The sequence below is a fragment of the Canis aureus genome, chromosome 9 (genome assembly GCF_053574225.1).
Source record: "Canis aureus isolate CA01 chromosome 9, VMU_Caureus_v.1.0, whole genome shotgun sequence".
In the NCBI taxonomy this organism is placed as follows: domain Eukaryota; kingdom Metazoa; phylum Chordata; class Mammalia; order Carnivora; family Canidae; genus Canis; species Canis aureus.
In genome coordinates this window covers 39,587,050-39,605,729 of record NC_135619.1, presented here as the reverse complement: position 1 = coordinate 39,605,729, position 18,680 = coordinate 39,587,050, and the positions used below count along the sequence as shown (strand labels likewise).

Sequence of the window (18,680 nt, the reverse complement as noted above, 5' to 3'; positions counted from 1 at the left end):
AGTTAAGAACCAACTGTATCTAGTTATTCAGACATTTTGAGATTTTAGTTCTTTTATGATCTCTGGCACCACGTTTATAAATTCTCATCCACAAGTTTATAGTTTTGTAAAAATAAAATAAAAACACCTAGAGGCCTTATCAATTATATCATCACAGTATAATTATCCTATCCTTCAAATAATTGAAACTTTCCATTAGTATGTAGGAGTCTACAGAAAACATATCATTCAATAATTCAAAAATGTGGAATTATCAGAATCTTAGTTTTCTTTCTCCTTTAGAAAATATGTTGCTGCAAAATGTAGAATAAGTGTATGATTGTGTGTCACCTGAGGAACACCATGACTATACCCTACCCTATCCCCAGAAAACTTAAATCATTACCCCTCACTGTCTCAAATACAACCATCTGAATGTCTTTCTTTGGCCAATATGGTTATTTTCAGAAAGCTCTTGTTAAAATATGAATATCTTTGGGAAATTAAAAATAACTAAAGCTACAAAAAGTTTTTTTGTAAGTAACCAAAGCTACCATCTCTTGAGGGGCAACTTTGTGCTGGGCACTTTTGATGTATTACATCTCATCTTCACACCAATCCTAAAGGTAGCTAACATTAGCACCATTTTCCAGAAGAGAAAATTGTTGGAGATGGAGGACTTGCTCACTATAGCAGAGCCAGAGTAATGCACTTAACTGGTAACACCAAGCCTACCCTCTTTCCATTACCTTCTTTTTGTTCTTCCACACGTCAAATTTGTTTCTACCTTTGGGCCTTCATCTTAGCCAGTTCCTCTGCCCAGGATTCTCTTTCTCTAAAGTTCATATAGCTGGGTGCTTATCACTCAGGTCACAACCAAAATGTCCCCTTTCCATGAGTCTATCTCTGTCCATTCCAGGTAAAGCAGTCACCTTATCACTATCCACCACATCACCCTGTTTTAGTTCTCCTAACCACCATTTATTATTTTCATAATCACCTATTTGCCTGTTTATTATCCACCTCTCCACACTAGGGTGGAAGCTCTGTGAGGGCCAAGATTCCGTGTGTTCTCTGTCCTATCTATAACATTTAGAATAGAGCTGGGTACAACACAGCAGGCATTCAGTAAAGATCTATGAATGGTGAAATGGCTTTTCTGATGCCTCCACTGCACAGTGATGGTGTCAGAGAAGAATCTGGATTCAAGTCCACAGAGCTGGATTTTAACTTCACTTCTAGCCAGCTAGGGGGCTGCTCTCTGGACAACCTCCACTCAACTCAATTTTTACCATCATCAGGTAGTTTCCCATGGCGTCAGTGAGAGGGGCTGAAACTCAAGAGAAGATAGGAGAATCTTGTTGGGTCAAAGGGACCCAGAGCATAGGAGACCAGGGGTCACGAGACAAGAGGAACAGACAAGCATCACTGATTCCATCGTCTTATCTTGAACTAACACAATGGTTCACCATAATGCCCAGTATAGCTCAAAAAGACGGTAAATGTTTTAAGTATACAGCTAAATCCTATCTCTTTTTACAGGCAAAAAGTTGATATTAACAAAAGATACAAGCCAAAGTCAAACTGTCCCAGTTTTTTAGTTTTTTTTTTTTAACTTTTCATCTACTGCAAACCTCAAAGAAACCTCTTCAAAAATAGAGGCTTTTGAAAATACCTAAATAACACAACCAAATAAGTCTTAAAATGGGTCATCATCTAGTATACTTCACCAGGAGCCAGAAGTGAGAATACATTTTTTAAGCAAGTATTTTTCTCTATAATTTATAGCTCTTTTTTTCAACTAGTTAATTGTCTGCTATAATTAGTTGAAACGAAAATGCCCTCAAATACAAGGGAAAATATTAGAATCAGGCCCTGGGAATTAGAAATTAATGAAAGTCTTATTCTTTTTATACCTTTCAACTGGGGTTTCTTAACCTGAAGCTCTGTGTCCACCATCGGGCTTTGGGAGCCACTAATCTGCTGACAATGACCCCAACACATTGTCGATATGCACATATATGCATTTTTCTAGAAACAGGGTTCATAGCTTTCATCATCACTAAAAGGATTCAGGGCTCAAAAACAGTTTCAGAAGCACTGCTTCCGCTAAGAATCTGTTCTGAACTCTTCCATACTATAATAGAACAACAATAAAATATGATAAAGCACTTAAAAGGTCTGCAGCTCACAAATTAATAAATGTATTCTACTTGGGGAATTATGCTAATATACTTAAGACCTTTGTGTACTCTTCCAAAAATAATTTCAGAGCTTAAAACAAAACTGAGCATCAGCAGAATAGTCTCCAGAAGATATTTCAGAAGAGAGCAAAACTTTCATTGTCCAATGGAACCAGATCTAGAACCACATAACTCTGATTCTGGAAGTGGCCATGGAGAGGGGCCCTGAGACATCACAGACTAGAATACCAAAGCCTCATGTAAGGACAGAGGCACATCATCATATCTAAGTACCATGAGAAAGATATAGAAACAGTGCTGTGCAAGTACAAGGGATAAATATGACTTAGAAATGAAAATGCAGCTTTGGGGTTTTAGTTTAAGCACTTAAAGAACAGGGGAGTAGATCTAAAACATGCTCGCACAGGCCCCGTCTGATTTATTTTATTAATTATAAGGGGCTCATGTTAGTATCCTCTGGCAAATTTCTTAAATTTTTTGTTTGTTTACTTAACCAGAAGCACAAACTAAACATTTGAAGCATTCCTCTCCCTATAAGGTGCAAGGGCAAAGCTTATATAAAACTGAACAAATGCTCCAAAAGACAGCACTTAATAAAAGCACTGCTGATGAGTCCTCTATTAAGTGGTCCTTCTACGAAAAACTCCTATGTGCTTTGATAATCACTGCTGTATATATCAAAATACATCAAAATAAAAAGCTTGATAAAAATCTCTCTGGATAATACCATGATTCCCAACAAAAATCTCCCATCTCATAAAGTTCTTTGACATAGCACTTAAACACTACAATAGCCAATACCCTTGGGCTCATTCCTCCATCTAATTAAAACGTCTGTTCTACAAGTGATTTATAGTATTTGTCATCACCTAAGGTGAATATATAGACTGGTGGCTACAGACATGTTGTGACTACAAAGCATTAATTACCATGTTAGTAAGAATGGCTTCTAGCTAAAGCTCAAACAGTGGGATTCTCAGTCTCTCTCTGACAACAAGTAGCAGGGATGTAAGTTATAACCATCCCATAGGACAAGGAGCCCATTACTGTAAATCAAGAAATATAGCTGATGTGGCTTGAAATGAGGACCCACTATAATTACTTAAGGCTGATTCTAAACCAAGGAAATAACACCAACATCACTATCAGCACTAAAAGCCATTAAGACGTGAGCTAAACCTTCTTCAAGTCTGAGCAATTTAGATTTGGACCAATTCTTAGGAGTTACTAACTTTAACAAGACATAATTCAGCTTGACTGCTTAAAACCAAACCAATCAAAAAAACAAAAAACAAAAAACAAAAACAAAAAACCACCAATCACTCCAAAAGAAATGATGCAACTGCCTAACATAAGAAAGCAGAGGCTGTATAGGCAGAAGGGTCCTTAGAGATATTCTAGTGTAACCCCTTCATGATCTAAACCAGGAAAATGAGACCCTGACACACAGAGGCTTGCCTAAGGTCACAGCTGATAGACAGCAAAGCCACAACCAGAAACCAGCTCTCCTGACTCTCATTATAGCACAGCACTTATATATATTGCTGAAAATTGTATAATGAAATACAAGAGATTCTTTTTTTATTGGGAAGTTAATCTAATACTGATTTGTAGTCAAAATTAACTTCTCATAGGGGCACCTGGCTGGCTCAGTCAGAAGAGCGTTTGACTCTTGATCTCAGGGTTGTGAGTTCAAGCTTCATACTGGGTGTAGAGATTACTTAAATACTTTTTTTATAAAGTTAACTCCTCATATATTTACTAATAAACCAGCTTCCTCTAAAATTTTAGGACACGGGACACCTGGGTGGCTCAGTGATTGAGTGTCTGCCTTTGGCTCAGGGCATTTCCTGGGATCTGGGATCTCACATCAGGCTCCCTGTGAGAAGTCTGCTTCTCCCTCTGCCTATGTCTCTACCTATCTCTCTCTCTGTGTCTCTCGTGAATAAATAAATCTTTAAAAAAAATAAATTTTTAGGACACAAATATACATGTAAATAAATACCTAAATAAATATATATCTAATTTAATGTATTTCTGAATAAATTATTACATATCTAAATAAATCTAAGTAAATATACCTATATCTTCATGTTAGAAGTGCAAGTGTCATACATTATGTGAGCTAAGGCAATAGTAATGCTTTGGCTGTAGCTTTCGATTCCACATCCTTAAACTACAGTAGATGTCAAAAACTCAAAAACCTCCAGAACCAAGTAGGTAATGAGTAAAGACAGCCAGTTTGTTACAGGGAGTGGTGGGGCCGGGCTAACAGGAGTACCATAGAAATAAATACGGTCAGATTCAACATGAAAAACATCTCTGTCAAATGAATTCATCTGCAGGCTGTCCATGGGCCTAAGACCTGCCAGGTTTTTTGTTGTTGTTCTGAACTAGATAATCCTCCTGCTTCAACATCTATGATTCTTTTATGATCTGTATAAAGCTTAAGGTATTTACTGGTTCAAACAGGGTGTTACTGTGTTCTGCCTTTGGGAGTCAAATGTTCTTTCAGGTCAGGTCATCTGTTCATAGACATCATAACTTAGTCACTTTCCAAAGATGGAAACACTTCTAATGGGTCAGGAACATTCACCTTTCAAAAGGGCACCTGTGATGTCTCCCTGGGAAAGCATTACCAGGTCAAAAATCTCTTTTCTTCTTTTGAGGAATGATATATCACAGTCGTTTATTAAAGCAGGCCTGTGGCTCTCTATACTAGGGCTTTAAAAATCAGCTATTTTCCCTCCAGAAAAATGTTTCCAATCTCCTCCAACCAGGTGCTCAAAGCATCTTAGTACTTCTTTCCTGTAATTTCCTGGTTGCTGGTTTTCTCCTCCAATCTCCTTCCCTCCATGAAACTCCAGGGCCTATGAAGGAAGAGGCTATGTCTGTCTTATTCACTTGCCTCTCCAGGGTAGATAGAGCACAGTGCCAGTACATAGGATATGTTCAATGGTGGATGAGGGTTCACCTAGGGCTTGGCATTTCATGCAGACACATTTTTTACAGACACATGTAATTGTGTTAGAGTAGCTACTCCAGGAGCAGAAGAGATATAAATCCTAGTTAATCATCCATACTATTACACACTGAACTCCCTCTAACCAATATCACATACTTTCATGAGAGCCCAATCCCATATATCCACTCTTTCAGGAGGAGGGTTGAGGCAGGTGGGCAATGGAGATCTCAGGATACTGAGGGAATACTACAGAGGAGGATCCAGACTTGGGATGTCAGGAAAAGTTTTCTGGGCAAGTGATGTCTATAATGAGACCTGAGGCACGGAGGTGGCCCTCGAGGATGAAAGATGTGACTGGAACAGAGTTGGGTTGAGGAGAGTTGAGCAATAGGCTCAAGAGGAAACCAGGATCCAGATCATGGAGAACTTTCTATACCATCTTAAAGATGTGTGCTTTTTCCAAGAGTAAGGGGAAACAACTGAAGGTATTAAGGAATGACTATCAGCTTGGCAACTGAGAAAACTGATTTTGGATACAGCAATGTTAACAGTGGAAAAGAGTGCTCAAGGCACTGAGTTCCTACTCAGGCCTCAATTTAATCATATTCTAATAAGACAGAGATAAGCAGTTAACACAAAAGCAGAACCTGATCTATTCAGGTTCTCGTCCTTCTATTTCAAAAAACAGAAAAGAGACTGCAGATGGTTAAGCATCTAACTCTTGATTTCGGCTCAGGTGGTGATCAAGGGGTTGGGAGATGGAACCCACTGTAGGCTCCACACTCAGTAGAGACTCTGCTTGAGATTCTCTTTCCGTCCCCCTTGCCCCTCCCCTCACCACGCACCTTTTCTCTCTTTAAAATAAATAAATCCAAGAAAAAAAGAGAGACTGCAAGAAATCCAAGGCACTTCTCTTATTCTAAGTAAATGCTACCTTTCTCATAAAAATGTGCTGTACTTTTATTATCGTAACTAATCATCATTCTGAACACCTGCTAGATACCAAAAGTGTTACATAAGATGAAATGATTCACAGTCTGCCCACCAACCTCATTACCTCTCCAAGGTTGAATGCTTATGTCTTGCCTCGGCCCCAAATTTAACATGCTGGGCTCACAAATTACCAGTGAAAGAAATTACAACCTATTAGCAGGCTTAAAAATCACAGTCCTTTAAGCGGAAGCAAAAACAAGGAATTTTTTCATCCACAGAGTTTTCAATCCATTATCATACTCCAAGGACATAAAAATCCAGCCCAATCTATCAAATATATATTGATACATCATTAATTGATTTTAAAAAGGCACACTGTAATAACTGGTCACTCCCCAATGATTTCTTTTAGAAAGATGAATTAAATGTTTACAGAGGTTCCCAAAGTACTTACACTCTACTTGCTCCAAAATCACATTTAAGAATTTTTTTTTTTTTTTTTTTTTTTTTTTTTTTTTTTTTTACAAATATTTAGTGCCTACCCATACTGGACATGACTTCAGATGGTAGGATTAGAACCATAAATAAGAGAGGAGGAGCCTCTGCTCTCATGGTGTTTATACTTGAAAGGAGGAAGGTATAAGTAAATTGACAAAATGATCTCAGAGAATGATGAGAGCAATGAAGTTTGACAAGATAATAACATGGTCAGGAAAACGCTCTCTGTAGGGGGGGATCTTCTGAGCCACAACCTGCGTAATGAGAAACAGCCAGCCCCACTACAGCAAAATTCTGACAATGAAACTGAAGACACAGGATCTCCAATCCAATTCCTATACCACTGGAATAAACCTCCCTAGAGATGCTAAAATATGTCTTTCCCTTCAACACTGTCAGTCAATGTTGGACACTCCTGGCCATTTGGCTCAGAAAGAAAGAAATGTTAGAATAAATAATCACACTGCAAAGTACAAAAGACAATGGAACTCTAGATAATGAATCTGGAAGAATTTAAATGGCTATCAATTCATGCATCTGGGTCCAGGAATCAGGAAAAAAGGCAATTGACAATTGTCCGGTGGTAACCTGTCTGCTTCACCTGACAAGACTATCAAAAAGGTACCTCACTGAGAAGTTCAGAGAAAGCAGTCTTCCAATGCTGCAGGGAACATAATGTCTTCAGGAGGGGTGAAGGAGGAAAACAGCCTGAGATCCCGCCAAACAGGTCCTTCCTTCCTGAAGGGGTGCCAAGGTCTTTCCATGACGCAGCCTCCAGCTCCTCCTGCCTCCCCCCATTTCCCCATGTTCTGCATTAAGTTTAGAAGTTGGTCCCCATTTGGACATATAGCAAATAAAAAGAAAATACATGAAAGAAGGAAAGTTTTAATGTGGGCATATTTTCGGTTTTCAGAAATCCAAGAAATTATGCAAAATCAACCAGTTCTAAAAGAAACAGAAAGAGAAATCTACAGTGACAATTTAGAAAATGAGACTGTCCCAAAAATCAAAAACTATAATGAATTTTTTTATGGTCTTACTCTGATAAATATTTTCTATCCTAAAGAGCTAGTGTAGTTTTCAAGAGTCAGCCTTGGCTTAAACCTAATTCAGTCATTCACTTAACATCTTCTTTGGTAAATTCCTCACTGTTCTTTCCCCTACAGCTTTATTAACATATAACTGTCATACAATAACATGCACATACTTAAAGTGTACTATTTGATAGCTTGGGTGTAAGTAGGTAACTCTGAAACCATCACCACAATCAAAATAATAAATATAGTCATCTCCCTCAAAAGCTTCCTTGTGCTTCCTTTGTAATCCATTCCCTCCCACACCTCCATCTTCCATTCCCAAGCAACCACTGGTCTGCTTCCAATCACTACAAACTCGTTTTCATTTTCTAGAATTCTGCATAAATGTTATCATATGGTATGCACTCCTATTTGTCTGGCATCTTTCACTCAATATAAATTATGTTGAGATTTGTCCATGTTGTTGCACATACGAATACTTCATCACTTTTTATTAGTATTAAGTAGTATTCTATTGTATGGGTACACAATTCATTAATCACTCATCTGTTCAACAGACACATGAAAAGATGCTAACATCACTAATCATGAGGTAAATGCAAATCAAAAACCACAATGAGGCATCTATCACCTTACACCAGTCAGAATGTTTATTATCAAAAAGACAAGAAATAACAAGTATTGAGGGTGTGAAGAAAAGGTACCCTCATACACTGATGGTGGGAATATAAATTGGTGCAGCCACTGTGGGAAACAGTATGGAGGTTCCATAAAGAATTAAAAAGAGAAATACCATACAATCCAGTAATTCCACCACTGAGTGAGTACCCCCCAAAATGAAAATGCAAAAAGATACAGGCACTCCTATGTTCACTGCAGCATTATTTACAATAGCCAAGATATGGAAGCAACCTAAGAGTCCACTGATAAAGAAGTGGTGTGTAAACACACACACACAATGGAATATCTTGCCATTTGCAATAACATAGATAGACCTAGAGGATATTATGCTAAGTGAAATAAGTCAGACCAAGAAAAATACCATATGATTTCACTTATATATGCAATCAAAAAACAAAACAACAAACATACAAACAAAACTAGACTCCTAAATATAGAGAACTGGTGGTTGCCAGAAGGGAGGGGGCTGCGGGGATGAGCAAAATAGGTGAAGAGAATTAAGGGTACAAACTTCTAGTTATAAAATAAAGTCATGGGGATGAAAAGTACAGCATAGAGAGTATAATAATATTATCATATGATGACAGATGGTAAGTGTACTTAATGTGGTGAACATTACATAATGTACAGAATTATAAAATCACTATGTTGTAACCTGAAACTAATATAACATTGTATGTCAACTATATTTCAATAAAATTTTTTTTTAATTCAACTGTTGACCAACATTTGAGTAGTTTCTAGTTTTATTACAAATAAAGCAGCTATGAACATCCATATCTAAGTCTTTGTACAAAAGAGTTTCATTTCTGTTGGTAAATACTTAAGGGTAACTAGTTCACATGATGGGTATATGTTTAACATTCCAAGAAACTATCAAACTGTTCTCCAATGTGACTATACCATGTTATATTCCTCACAGTGGTGTATGAGAGTTCCAGTTGCTCCATTTCCTCACTAACATTTGATATGGTTGATCTTTTTAATTTAGCCTTTCCAATGAATTTTTGTTTTAATTTGCATTTCCTTGATGACTAACGATTTTGAGCATCTTTTCATGAGCTATTTTCCATTGAAAATATACAAATCTGGTCCCATTTTTAAATCTGGTATTATTCTCAAATTAAGAGGTTTTTTTAATAAGTTCATGTTACAAGCCTGTTGTCTGACTTAATGTTGAGAATATTTCCTCCCAATCTATGACTTGATTTTTCATTTTCTTAAGTCTTTTGAAGAGAAACAATTCCTTTAATAAAGTTTGATTTTTTAATAGTTGGTGCTTCCTGTGTCCTATCTAAATATTTGCTGAACCCAATGTCACTACCGTTTTCTTCTGTGTTCTTATATAAGTTTTACAGTTAAACTTGTCTGCTGAGATCTATGATCTATTTTAGGCTAGTTTTTGTGTATGTTTTAAGGGTCAATGCTCATATTTCTGCATTTCGCTATTTAATTGTTCAAGTACTACTTCTGAAAAGATTATTTCCCCATCAAGTTGCCTTTGCCTTGGTATCTCTGTCAAAAAAAAAAAATCACCCAGTCATACACATATAGATCTATTTCTAGATTCTCTTCCATTCCACTGATCTAAAGAACTCTCTTTACTGCAATATCACATTATCTTGACTATGGTAGCATTTTTAAAAGTCTTAAAATCAGAGAGTGTATGTCTTTCAATTTGTTCTTTTTCAAAATTACTATTAAATAAGTCTAGTCTTTTCCATGTCCTATATAACTTTTTGGAATTGGTTTGTCAATTTCTACAACAAAGTTTGCTGAGATTTTGAGTAGGATTGCAATAAATCTATTGAACAATTGGGGTCTTAACAATATTGAATCTTCCCATTCATGAATACAATATCTCTCTCCATTTATTTATTTCAGAAATATTTTGTCATTTTTCAGTGAACAAGTTTTGCATATCTTTAATCAAATTTACACTATTTCAGATATTTTTATGCTCTTATAAATGGTATTTTTTTTCTACTTCAGTCCACTATTAGTACATAGAAATACAATTGACTTTTGTATATTAGTTTAGATCCTGCAACCTAGTGAAATTCACTTGTTGGATCTAGTAGCCCTTTTATAAATGTCTTAGAATTTTCTACAATCATACAGAAGTAAAATACATGGCCAATCTATGATGCTTATGCAGAACTGTTTAAGAACACCTCTTAAAAGAGGTTTTTAAGAATTCTTGGAAAGATTCATTCACCATAGTGTGACTTCAGTGAGTGGAGCTTATATTTACTCAGTAATACTGTCTGCAAACACAATTTTACTTCTTCCTTTGTAATCTTTATGTATTTTTTAAACTGCCTAAAGCACTGAATGGAACCTCCAACACACTGTTGAATAGAAGTGACAAAACAGACATCCTTGCCACTTCTGATCTTAGGGGAGTATCATTCATTTTTTCACCATTAAGATGCTCCCTATAGGTTTTTCACAGATGTCTTTCATTAGGCTGAGTAAGTTCCATTCTATTACTAATTTGTTGAGGGTTTTTATCATAAATGGATATTTAATTTTGTCAAATACTTTTTCTATACTTATATGATCATACTAATTTCTTTTATTCTATTAATATGAAGAATTGCACTGATTGATTTTTAAATGTTTAACCAATCTTGCATCCTGGTTATAAACCCCATTTGGTCATAATGTACTCCCCACCTGCTATCTTGATGAATTAAAATTTGCTAAAATTTAAGAATTTTTCTATCTATGTTCACAAGGGGCATTGGTCTATAGTTTTATTTTCTTGTAATGTTTTCATCAGGTTTTGGCATATTGTCATGGAATGAGTTGGGATGTGTTTCCTTCTCTATTTTCTGTAATAGGTCATATAGAGTTGGTTGGCACTATTTATTTCTTAAATATATTTATGACAGAATTCCGGCAAATCCATCTTGAGACTTCAAGTCTCCATTGTGGAAAGTTATTAATGACAAATTTAAATACTTAATAAAGCTATTAAAATTATTTGAATAAGTATAGGTAGTTCATATCTTTCAAGAAATTTATTTCATCTAAATTGTGGAATTGAGGGGGCCGGCTGACGGTAATAGGGCTGAGCGGCTGTTCACAGAGCGAGTGAAGATGAATGCCAGAGGACTTGGATCTCAGCTGAAGGACAGTATTCCAGTTACTAAACTTTCAGCAAGTGGACCTTTTGAACAGCATGATCTTCTTCGAAAAGGTCTCCCTTGTGTGAAAAATGAACTTCTGCCCAGTCATCCTCCTGAATTGTCAGAAAAAAATTTCCAGCTCAACCAAGATAAAATGAATTTTTCTACACTAAGAAACATCCAGGGTCTGTTTGCTCCACTAAAATTACAAATGGAATTCAAGGCAGTGCAGCATGTTCAGTGTCTTCCATTTCTTCCAAGCTCAAACCTTTCAATGGATATTTTAAGGGGTAATGATGAGACTACTGGATTTGAAGATATTCTTAATGACCCGTCACAAAGTGAACTAATGGGAGAACCACACTTAATGGTGAAATATAAACTCGGTTTACTGTAATCTGTTGTGCTGTTCATGAAAATAGAGGGGCTGCATGTTGTTTATAGTTGTCTTTTTACTATAATTTGATGTATACAACATTAAAAGTACTGACACATGAAATAAATTGTGGAATTGACATTGAATTATTCATAATATTCTCTTTTTAACATCTGTAGGATCAATAATCATGTTCTCTCTTTCCTAATACTGGTAATTTTGCCTTCTTTTTTTGAACATTCTAGCTTGAGGTTCATTAATTCTATTGTTTTCTCCACCTCCCCCCAGAGAACCAGCTTTTCATTGATGTTTCTCTATTGTTTCTCTTTTCCACATCACGGACTTCCTTCTTTACCATTTCCTTCTTTGCTTATAGCTCAACTTGCTCTTCCTTTTAGTTTCAGGTGGAAACTTAGGTCTTTGAGATCTTTTTCTGATTTAACTGTTTCATGCTGTGAATTACTGTTTAAGAACTTCTTTAGCTGTAGCCCACCCACCTCCTTGGGTTTTTATGTAGATTTAACTAAATATATATAGTCAATCAGGAAAGAAATATTTAACTGCCTAGTCCATATCAGACAGTGAACTTGGTATCAGGAATATACCACATTAAACTAAGTCCCTTTTCTAATCAAGCTTAGAAGGTAATACTGAAAAAAATGGTACAAAAATCAAAGTTGTTATCTTTTTGATACTTAGAAAGTACGTTAAGCCAGAAGGCATTAACTTTTATTCTAATGATAAATATATTTTTGGTTTTTTGTCTCTCATGAACTAGCAAAAAGTCACTAGGTTTTTTTTTAAGTTCAGCGATTTATAATTCCAATTGCACCACATCAATTTATTGTGAAGTAAAATCAAATATTCCACTGGTAAATGTCTGAATATACTATACACTTCAAAATACTAAAAAGTATTTCTGTAATTCTAAACGTGAAAACCACTTTTAGATCTATAAAGAATCATTTTTAAAGCAAGCATTCTATACACTTTCAATATTTTCCTAACAAGACTTTTCTTAAAAATTAATGAAATATTCTACTCAATCTATCCTATCCTCAGTTTCAAATTACCCAAAACTTCAAAATACCCAGAACTTTTTACAAAAAACTCTGCTCCTCCCCCCAATCAAATATAAATGAATGGCAAATCACCGGTTTCAAGGTATTTTAAATGCTGATCTAGCCTACCAAATGTTCGCTTTTTCAAAAACATCAACATGTATTATTTAAACATCTCAGTATAATTAATTTGGACAATTGTAGATATAGATATTTAATATACATTTAAATCTTTGTTCATCCAGTGAAACCATAAGCAGCTCTACACACCTCCACCAAGTCAGGTTATCTGGATCTTCCTACAGTATACTTTCAGTCCTAATCTCTTGGTCTTCATTTAGGCCACAGGTTTTCAACTTTGCCTGCACATTTGGAATCACCTGGGAGCTAGAAAGTACTGACATTAGGGTCCCACAGCCAGAGACTCTTAGTTTTTAAAAGTAGAGATTTTCAAAAGCCCCCCCCCCCCGCGCCCCGCCCCCAACCATGTGATTCAATGGTGCTGACCAAGGGTAAGAAGGACCAGTCTAGGTTATCTCCAGGAAGTCACGCTTTTAATAGCCACTGGCCATTCTGTACCACCATACTCAGAACTTCTGTTTCCTCCGAGTTTTCCCCACCTAACTCCTAATCAAACACTAATTCAGTACTTCTATTTGGATTCCTAGGCTCACCTCTATTTCTATTTAGAAATTCACAGGATAAAATATGTCTCTAGGGGCACCTAGGTGGCTCAGTCAGTTGGACGTCTGTCTTCAGCTCAGGTTATGATCCTGGAGTACCAGGATAGAGCCCCATATGGGGCTCCCTTCTCAGCAGGGAGTCTGCTTCTCCCTCTGGCCCTCACCCCGTTTGTGCTCTTGCTCGCTCTCAAATAAATAAAATCTTTTTTTTTTAAGATTTTATTTATTTATTCATGAGAGACACAGAGAGAGAGGGGCAGAGACACAGGCAGAGGGAGTCCGATGTGGGACTCGATTTTGGGTCTCCAGGATCACACCCTGGGCGGAAAGGCAGGCGCCAAACTGCTGAGCCACCAGGGCTGCCCAAAATCTTTTCTTTTCTTTTTTTTTTTTAAGTCTCTATTTTAGCCATTCCTCTCCAATCCCAATCCACTTCTGAATTTCATTAAATTCAGCTGAAGAAAAATTAACTCAATAGAATTTGAAATGATTAAATAGTCATCATGTTTTCTACTTAAAAGATAGTTCTGCAAGCCATCTGTAATTTTACAGAATATATGGTAATATTACCAGTTCCTCAAAGTATACAATAAATATTGAAATAAGTGTTCATTAGTATCCACCTGATTCCACCACGTGTTAGTTTCAAATAGATTTTCAATACTGATTCACATTCTGGACTCAAAACCAACATCCTCCTACTTAAACCATTAAACTCCAGAGTCTGCAAACAGCCCACTCCACTTTGCCAAACCAGACCACTTCATTATAATTATCATTTCATCATGTAAAAGTGGAAAGGAGAACACCTGTATCACAAAGCCAGTACAGGGAATAAGGAGCGAAAGCATTTTAGCACCGAGTAGAGTGCTAATAGAAATTTTAATTCATTTGCAGAAATTTTGTCTCATGGGAACTATGTGAAAAGGAGAGGCAAGTAGGTAGTTGCGGGTAAGTACTTGTCAATACACAGAAACACCAGCAGATGAGATGGGGAGAACTGGGGGTGGTCCACGAACTGAGGAGTTCTGGAAGCTCCCAGACCAATAGTAGCACAAAGGCGCATGCAAGACACACCTCTCAGGCTGTGACAGAACTGAAGTTACTTACAAACACGTGTAAACCTCATCTCCTTGGAAAACTGCTACACAGTAAAACTTTGCCAACGTGCGGACCCAGGAACTCAGATCCCTGCCAGTGTAGGTTATGTACCCAGGGGATGTAATGGATCTGCATGCCGAAACACGTGTGCACGTCTGAGCCGCTGAACCAACATGTATCCATAAACACTATGAATAATACTTGCGAGAATGTATGGCTTTCCCCTAAGAAGCGCTTTAAGGGCTTTGCCCAGAGCAAGCCACTTTCACACCACATCTCACTCGCCTTTCCTTTGTATGGATTACCCGCGTGCGGAGACTTGAGGCGCCTTATCCAAAGTCTGAGCGTAGGGGGGTGACCTCCTCCGCCCTGACTTCCCGTTAGCCCAAGCCGCCAGCCCCGAAGGGGACCGTGTCCCGGCCGGCTTCCTGGAGACGCACGCGAGCCCTCACACACCCACCGCGGTCGCGTCACCAGGGCCGGGGCCACCTGGGCGAGGACCAGAATCTGGACGGAGTTCCAATTCCTCCGCCGGGGAGCCCGGCTACGGGATGGGGAAGCGGGACCCAGGTGAGTTTTGAAAAGTGGAGGGGTCACAGAGAGGCAAGCGGACACAAGCGAGAGCCACCGCGGCCACTCACCCAGCCCTCGAAGGTGTCCGAGGCGCCGGCCATGCGCAGCAGCTCCTGGAACTGCAGGGTGCAGTTGGCCACGAAGTGGTCATAGCCCAGGGGCGTCTCGTGGAAGACGGCCAGCTCCAGGTGGCCGCCGTCGGTGACGTTGGCGCAGAACTCCTCATTATACGTGGGTTTGTTGGTCTTCTGCTTGGTGCTGGTCTGGCCCACGCGCACCTGGTCCACGCTCACCGTCAGGTAGGGGTCCAGCAGCTGGTAGCCCTTCTTGAAGAGCGAGTGGCGCAGGGACCAGCGGGTGGGCTGCAGCCCCACGGCCTCGCCGATGCGGACCCTCAAGTATCCATTGAACTTCATGCTGCCGGACGTCATGCCGGCGCCACCGGCCCAGCCCCGGGGGGCGCGCCGGCTCGCAGCGGGAGAGCCTGGAGCCCCTGCTCAAGCCAGCCCTCGCGGCAGCCGCCGGAGCGGACGCAGCTCCGGGGAAAAGCAGCGCCCAAGCCCCCCTCCACTGGTCATTCTGCCTCCCGCGCGGGACCGTCCCCTCCCCTCCTTCCCTCGCCCCCTCCCTCGCGAGGTGGAAAGGAGGGGAGCCCGGAGCCGAGCCCTCCGCGAGCCGGGGTGGCCCGACGGTCCCGGGGGCTCTCTCGGGCGGCTCGCGCCTCCTCCAGAGCCGGGAAGCTCCTCTCCCCGGAGAGCCGGAGCGACCCGTCCGGCTAGCTCCAGCCCCAGGCGTCTCCTGCCCCCGCCTCCTCCCGCTTCTCGTCCTGCCCCCGCCTCCGCGGGCTCACGCTCTCCCCCACTCGGCGAGCTTCAAACCAGGAAGCGGCAGCCGCCGCAGCCCCGGCAGGAGCCTCGCGCCGCCAGGCTCCAAGTTCAGCGGAGCGGGACGCCGGAGTCCCGCGCCTGCCGAGCCCCGGGGGCGGGGCGCACGGGCGGCGGGGCGCGCGGCCGGGGAGCCTCTGGGCCGCCCGCTGGCCCGGCGCTGCGCGCGCTCCCGGCGCTCTGCGGGCCAGGGGCTCCCGCAGGTGGCGGCCGGAAAGCCAAGGGCTCGGGGCCTAGCCCAAGCCGGCACCTGAGGCCTGGGAGACAGGTCCGGGGGTGCTGGAAGGCGGAAGGAGGAGGAGCCGGAGCGGGGAACCCGCGCTCCACGAGTCTCGGGCACCCCCCTTACCACCGGGGGAGTGGGCGGGCGGCGCTGCCCGGCGGTCCGGGAGAGGCCCTGGCGCGGAGGGCGCGCGGCGGGCAGGTTCCTTTTCCTGATCTTAACAGGGAGGGCTCATCCCGCGCTCAGCTCGGAACCATCCTGTTTGTGCGCCTTTCCTGCAGAGAGTAATTACACGGTTGTTTTGTTGTTGTTGTTGTTGTTGTTCTAACAGGGTGGTAGTAATGATGGAAATCCTGTCCGCCTCCTTCCTGGGAGTGGTGTGTCTCGCTGCACAAAGAGCAGGAAAGGTCGGTTCTGAAGCAGACGTGGCCGAGATGTACTAAGTCTCTCTGCGGGGTGGTTCCCAGTCTACCCAGCCCTGCCCAGCAAGGGCAGATGTTCGCGCAAACACTGCCCCTGACACGTGCATGCCGAAGAAACCGCCTCTTCGAGGAACACTCCAGCTTGTGGCTGCGCTGCGAGTTAGAGCGGGCAGCCCTTTGTTCCCTCCTACCCGTGGCTCCGGGAGTGTTTGGGCCCTTGGGTGAACTCTTCCATCTACTGTGCTTGACCACAAAGCTTGCTCCTTGAGGGCCAGCACAACCAATTTGTCGCCCGTAACGCCTAGGCCGTTTTGAAGCTACTTAATTACATTCTGTCTGGCTGTTCTGGTTCCCCTGAGAGCAGGTCCGGTCTTCCTAGCCCCCTGCACTCAGGGCGCGCTTTGGGGCTCTCAAACTGAGTAGCTTCTCAACCATTTCACTCCCTAGGAACGGAGGCACACAACAGAATGAAAACAAATAAGAACAATGGGCGGGCGGGGAAGGCCCTGTCTTAAAAACATCAAAACTTCTTTTAAGAGAACAAGGCAAGGATGCAGCACATCATCCTAACTTAGGCAGGGCTTATAAAGCAAGCTCCCAAACATCCAGGGAGCTCCCTTCAAGCCCTGGTGCTCCAGGGGAAGAGGTCAAGGTGACCGTTTGGGTCAACTTTGTCATTCTCTCTTCCAAAGAACAGGCTTCTAGCTTTAAGAACCACTGAAAGATTTGCTGCTGTTGGACTTTGGCACTAAAAAACGATAGTCCCCAAATGGTGGGCTGCTACACAGTTGCCCTGGGGTGGGGATGTGAGGGACACTAGATGCTCCATCTTTGTCCTTTCAGCACTACCTTAGGTACAGATGGGCAGTGGTGACAGAGCCAGGAGCAAGACAGTGGTGGTGCCTGCCCTCCTGGGGCTTATAGTCCCACAGCAAGGAAAAACAAGATCTGAATCACACACTTGGGGCGTGCAATGGAGGAAAAGCTCAGGGGCAATGGAACAATGGAACCATGGAACCTGGAAGGGGTGGTCAGGACAGGTCCCCTGAAGAAATAACACAGCAAAAAGACCAGTTTATACAGGGTTTCCAAGGAAAAGGACAGTTTGACCTGTTTCATGAACAGGAAGGATTCCATGTGGCAAGAGCCAAAAAATAATAAAATAAAATAAAATAAAATAAAATAAAATAAAATAAAATAAAATAAAATAAAATAAAATAGTAAAATAAAATAAAATAATAAAATAAAATAAAATAGAAAAAGATATGGGGAAAGTGGCTAAAATTCACCTGAAAAGGTAGGTCAGGGTCCAAGACTAGTAAGTCATGGGTATGTCTTTGGACACGGTCTGTGGGCAGCTGAAAGCTACTGAAAGTTGTTAAGCAGGGACAGGATGAGATTTGTCTTTTAAAACCTCTGTCTGGGGAGTGCGCCTGGTGGCTTAGTGGGAAGAAGGTGCGACTCTTGATCTCAGGGTTGTGAGTTCAAGCCCCATCTTGGGTATAGAGATTATTTAAATAAATAAATCAACAAACTTAAAAAAAAACAAAACAAAACAAAAGCCTGTCTTTGGGGCCATGTGAAGAGTGGATTGGAAGGAGCAAGCATGGGTGTGAGGAAACCAGTTAGGAGGCTAATTCCAAAGTCCAAGGAGAGAAGATGGTGACCAGGACTTGGATGGTGGTGATGGAATTGGAGATAGATGTGAGAAGTATTTAGGAGGTAGGATGCTCAGGCCATTTCTCAGACCTAATGGAAGGAATGAGGAAGAGGAAGGTATCGAGGATGACTTGCAGGCATCCAGCTTAAGCAACTGTGTGGATTGGGGAGCCATTGGTGATTAGGAACCCCTAGAGAAGGAGCAGATATTTGGAGGGAGATGAACAGTTCAGTTTGAAAAATGTCAGTTTTGATATATCTTGATTC

The 18,680-nt window shown here is 41.0% G+C and overlaps 1 protein-coding gene and 1 pseudogene across 1 annotated transcript in view; one reads left to right on the top strand and one right to left on the bottom strand.

The window, feature by feature from the left end:
* Nucleotides 1-16,036, bottom strand: part of PRKCH (protein kinase C eta) — a 233,599-nt gene extending 217,563 nt beyond the window's left edge. Inside the window, exon 1 of the mRNA XM_077909543.1 lies at nucleotides 15,294-16,036. Coding sequence (XP_077765669.1) covers nucleotides 15,294-15,656 — 363 coding nt within the window. The 5' untranslated portion in view covers nucleotides 15,657-16,036. The remainder of the gene's footprint in view (nucleotides 1-15,293) is intronic.
* LOC144320115 (proteasome maturation protein pseudogene) lies at nucleotides 11,354-11,859 on the top strand (annotated as a pseudogene).
* Nucleotides 16,037-18,680: the final 2,644 nt, after the last annotated feature.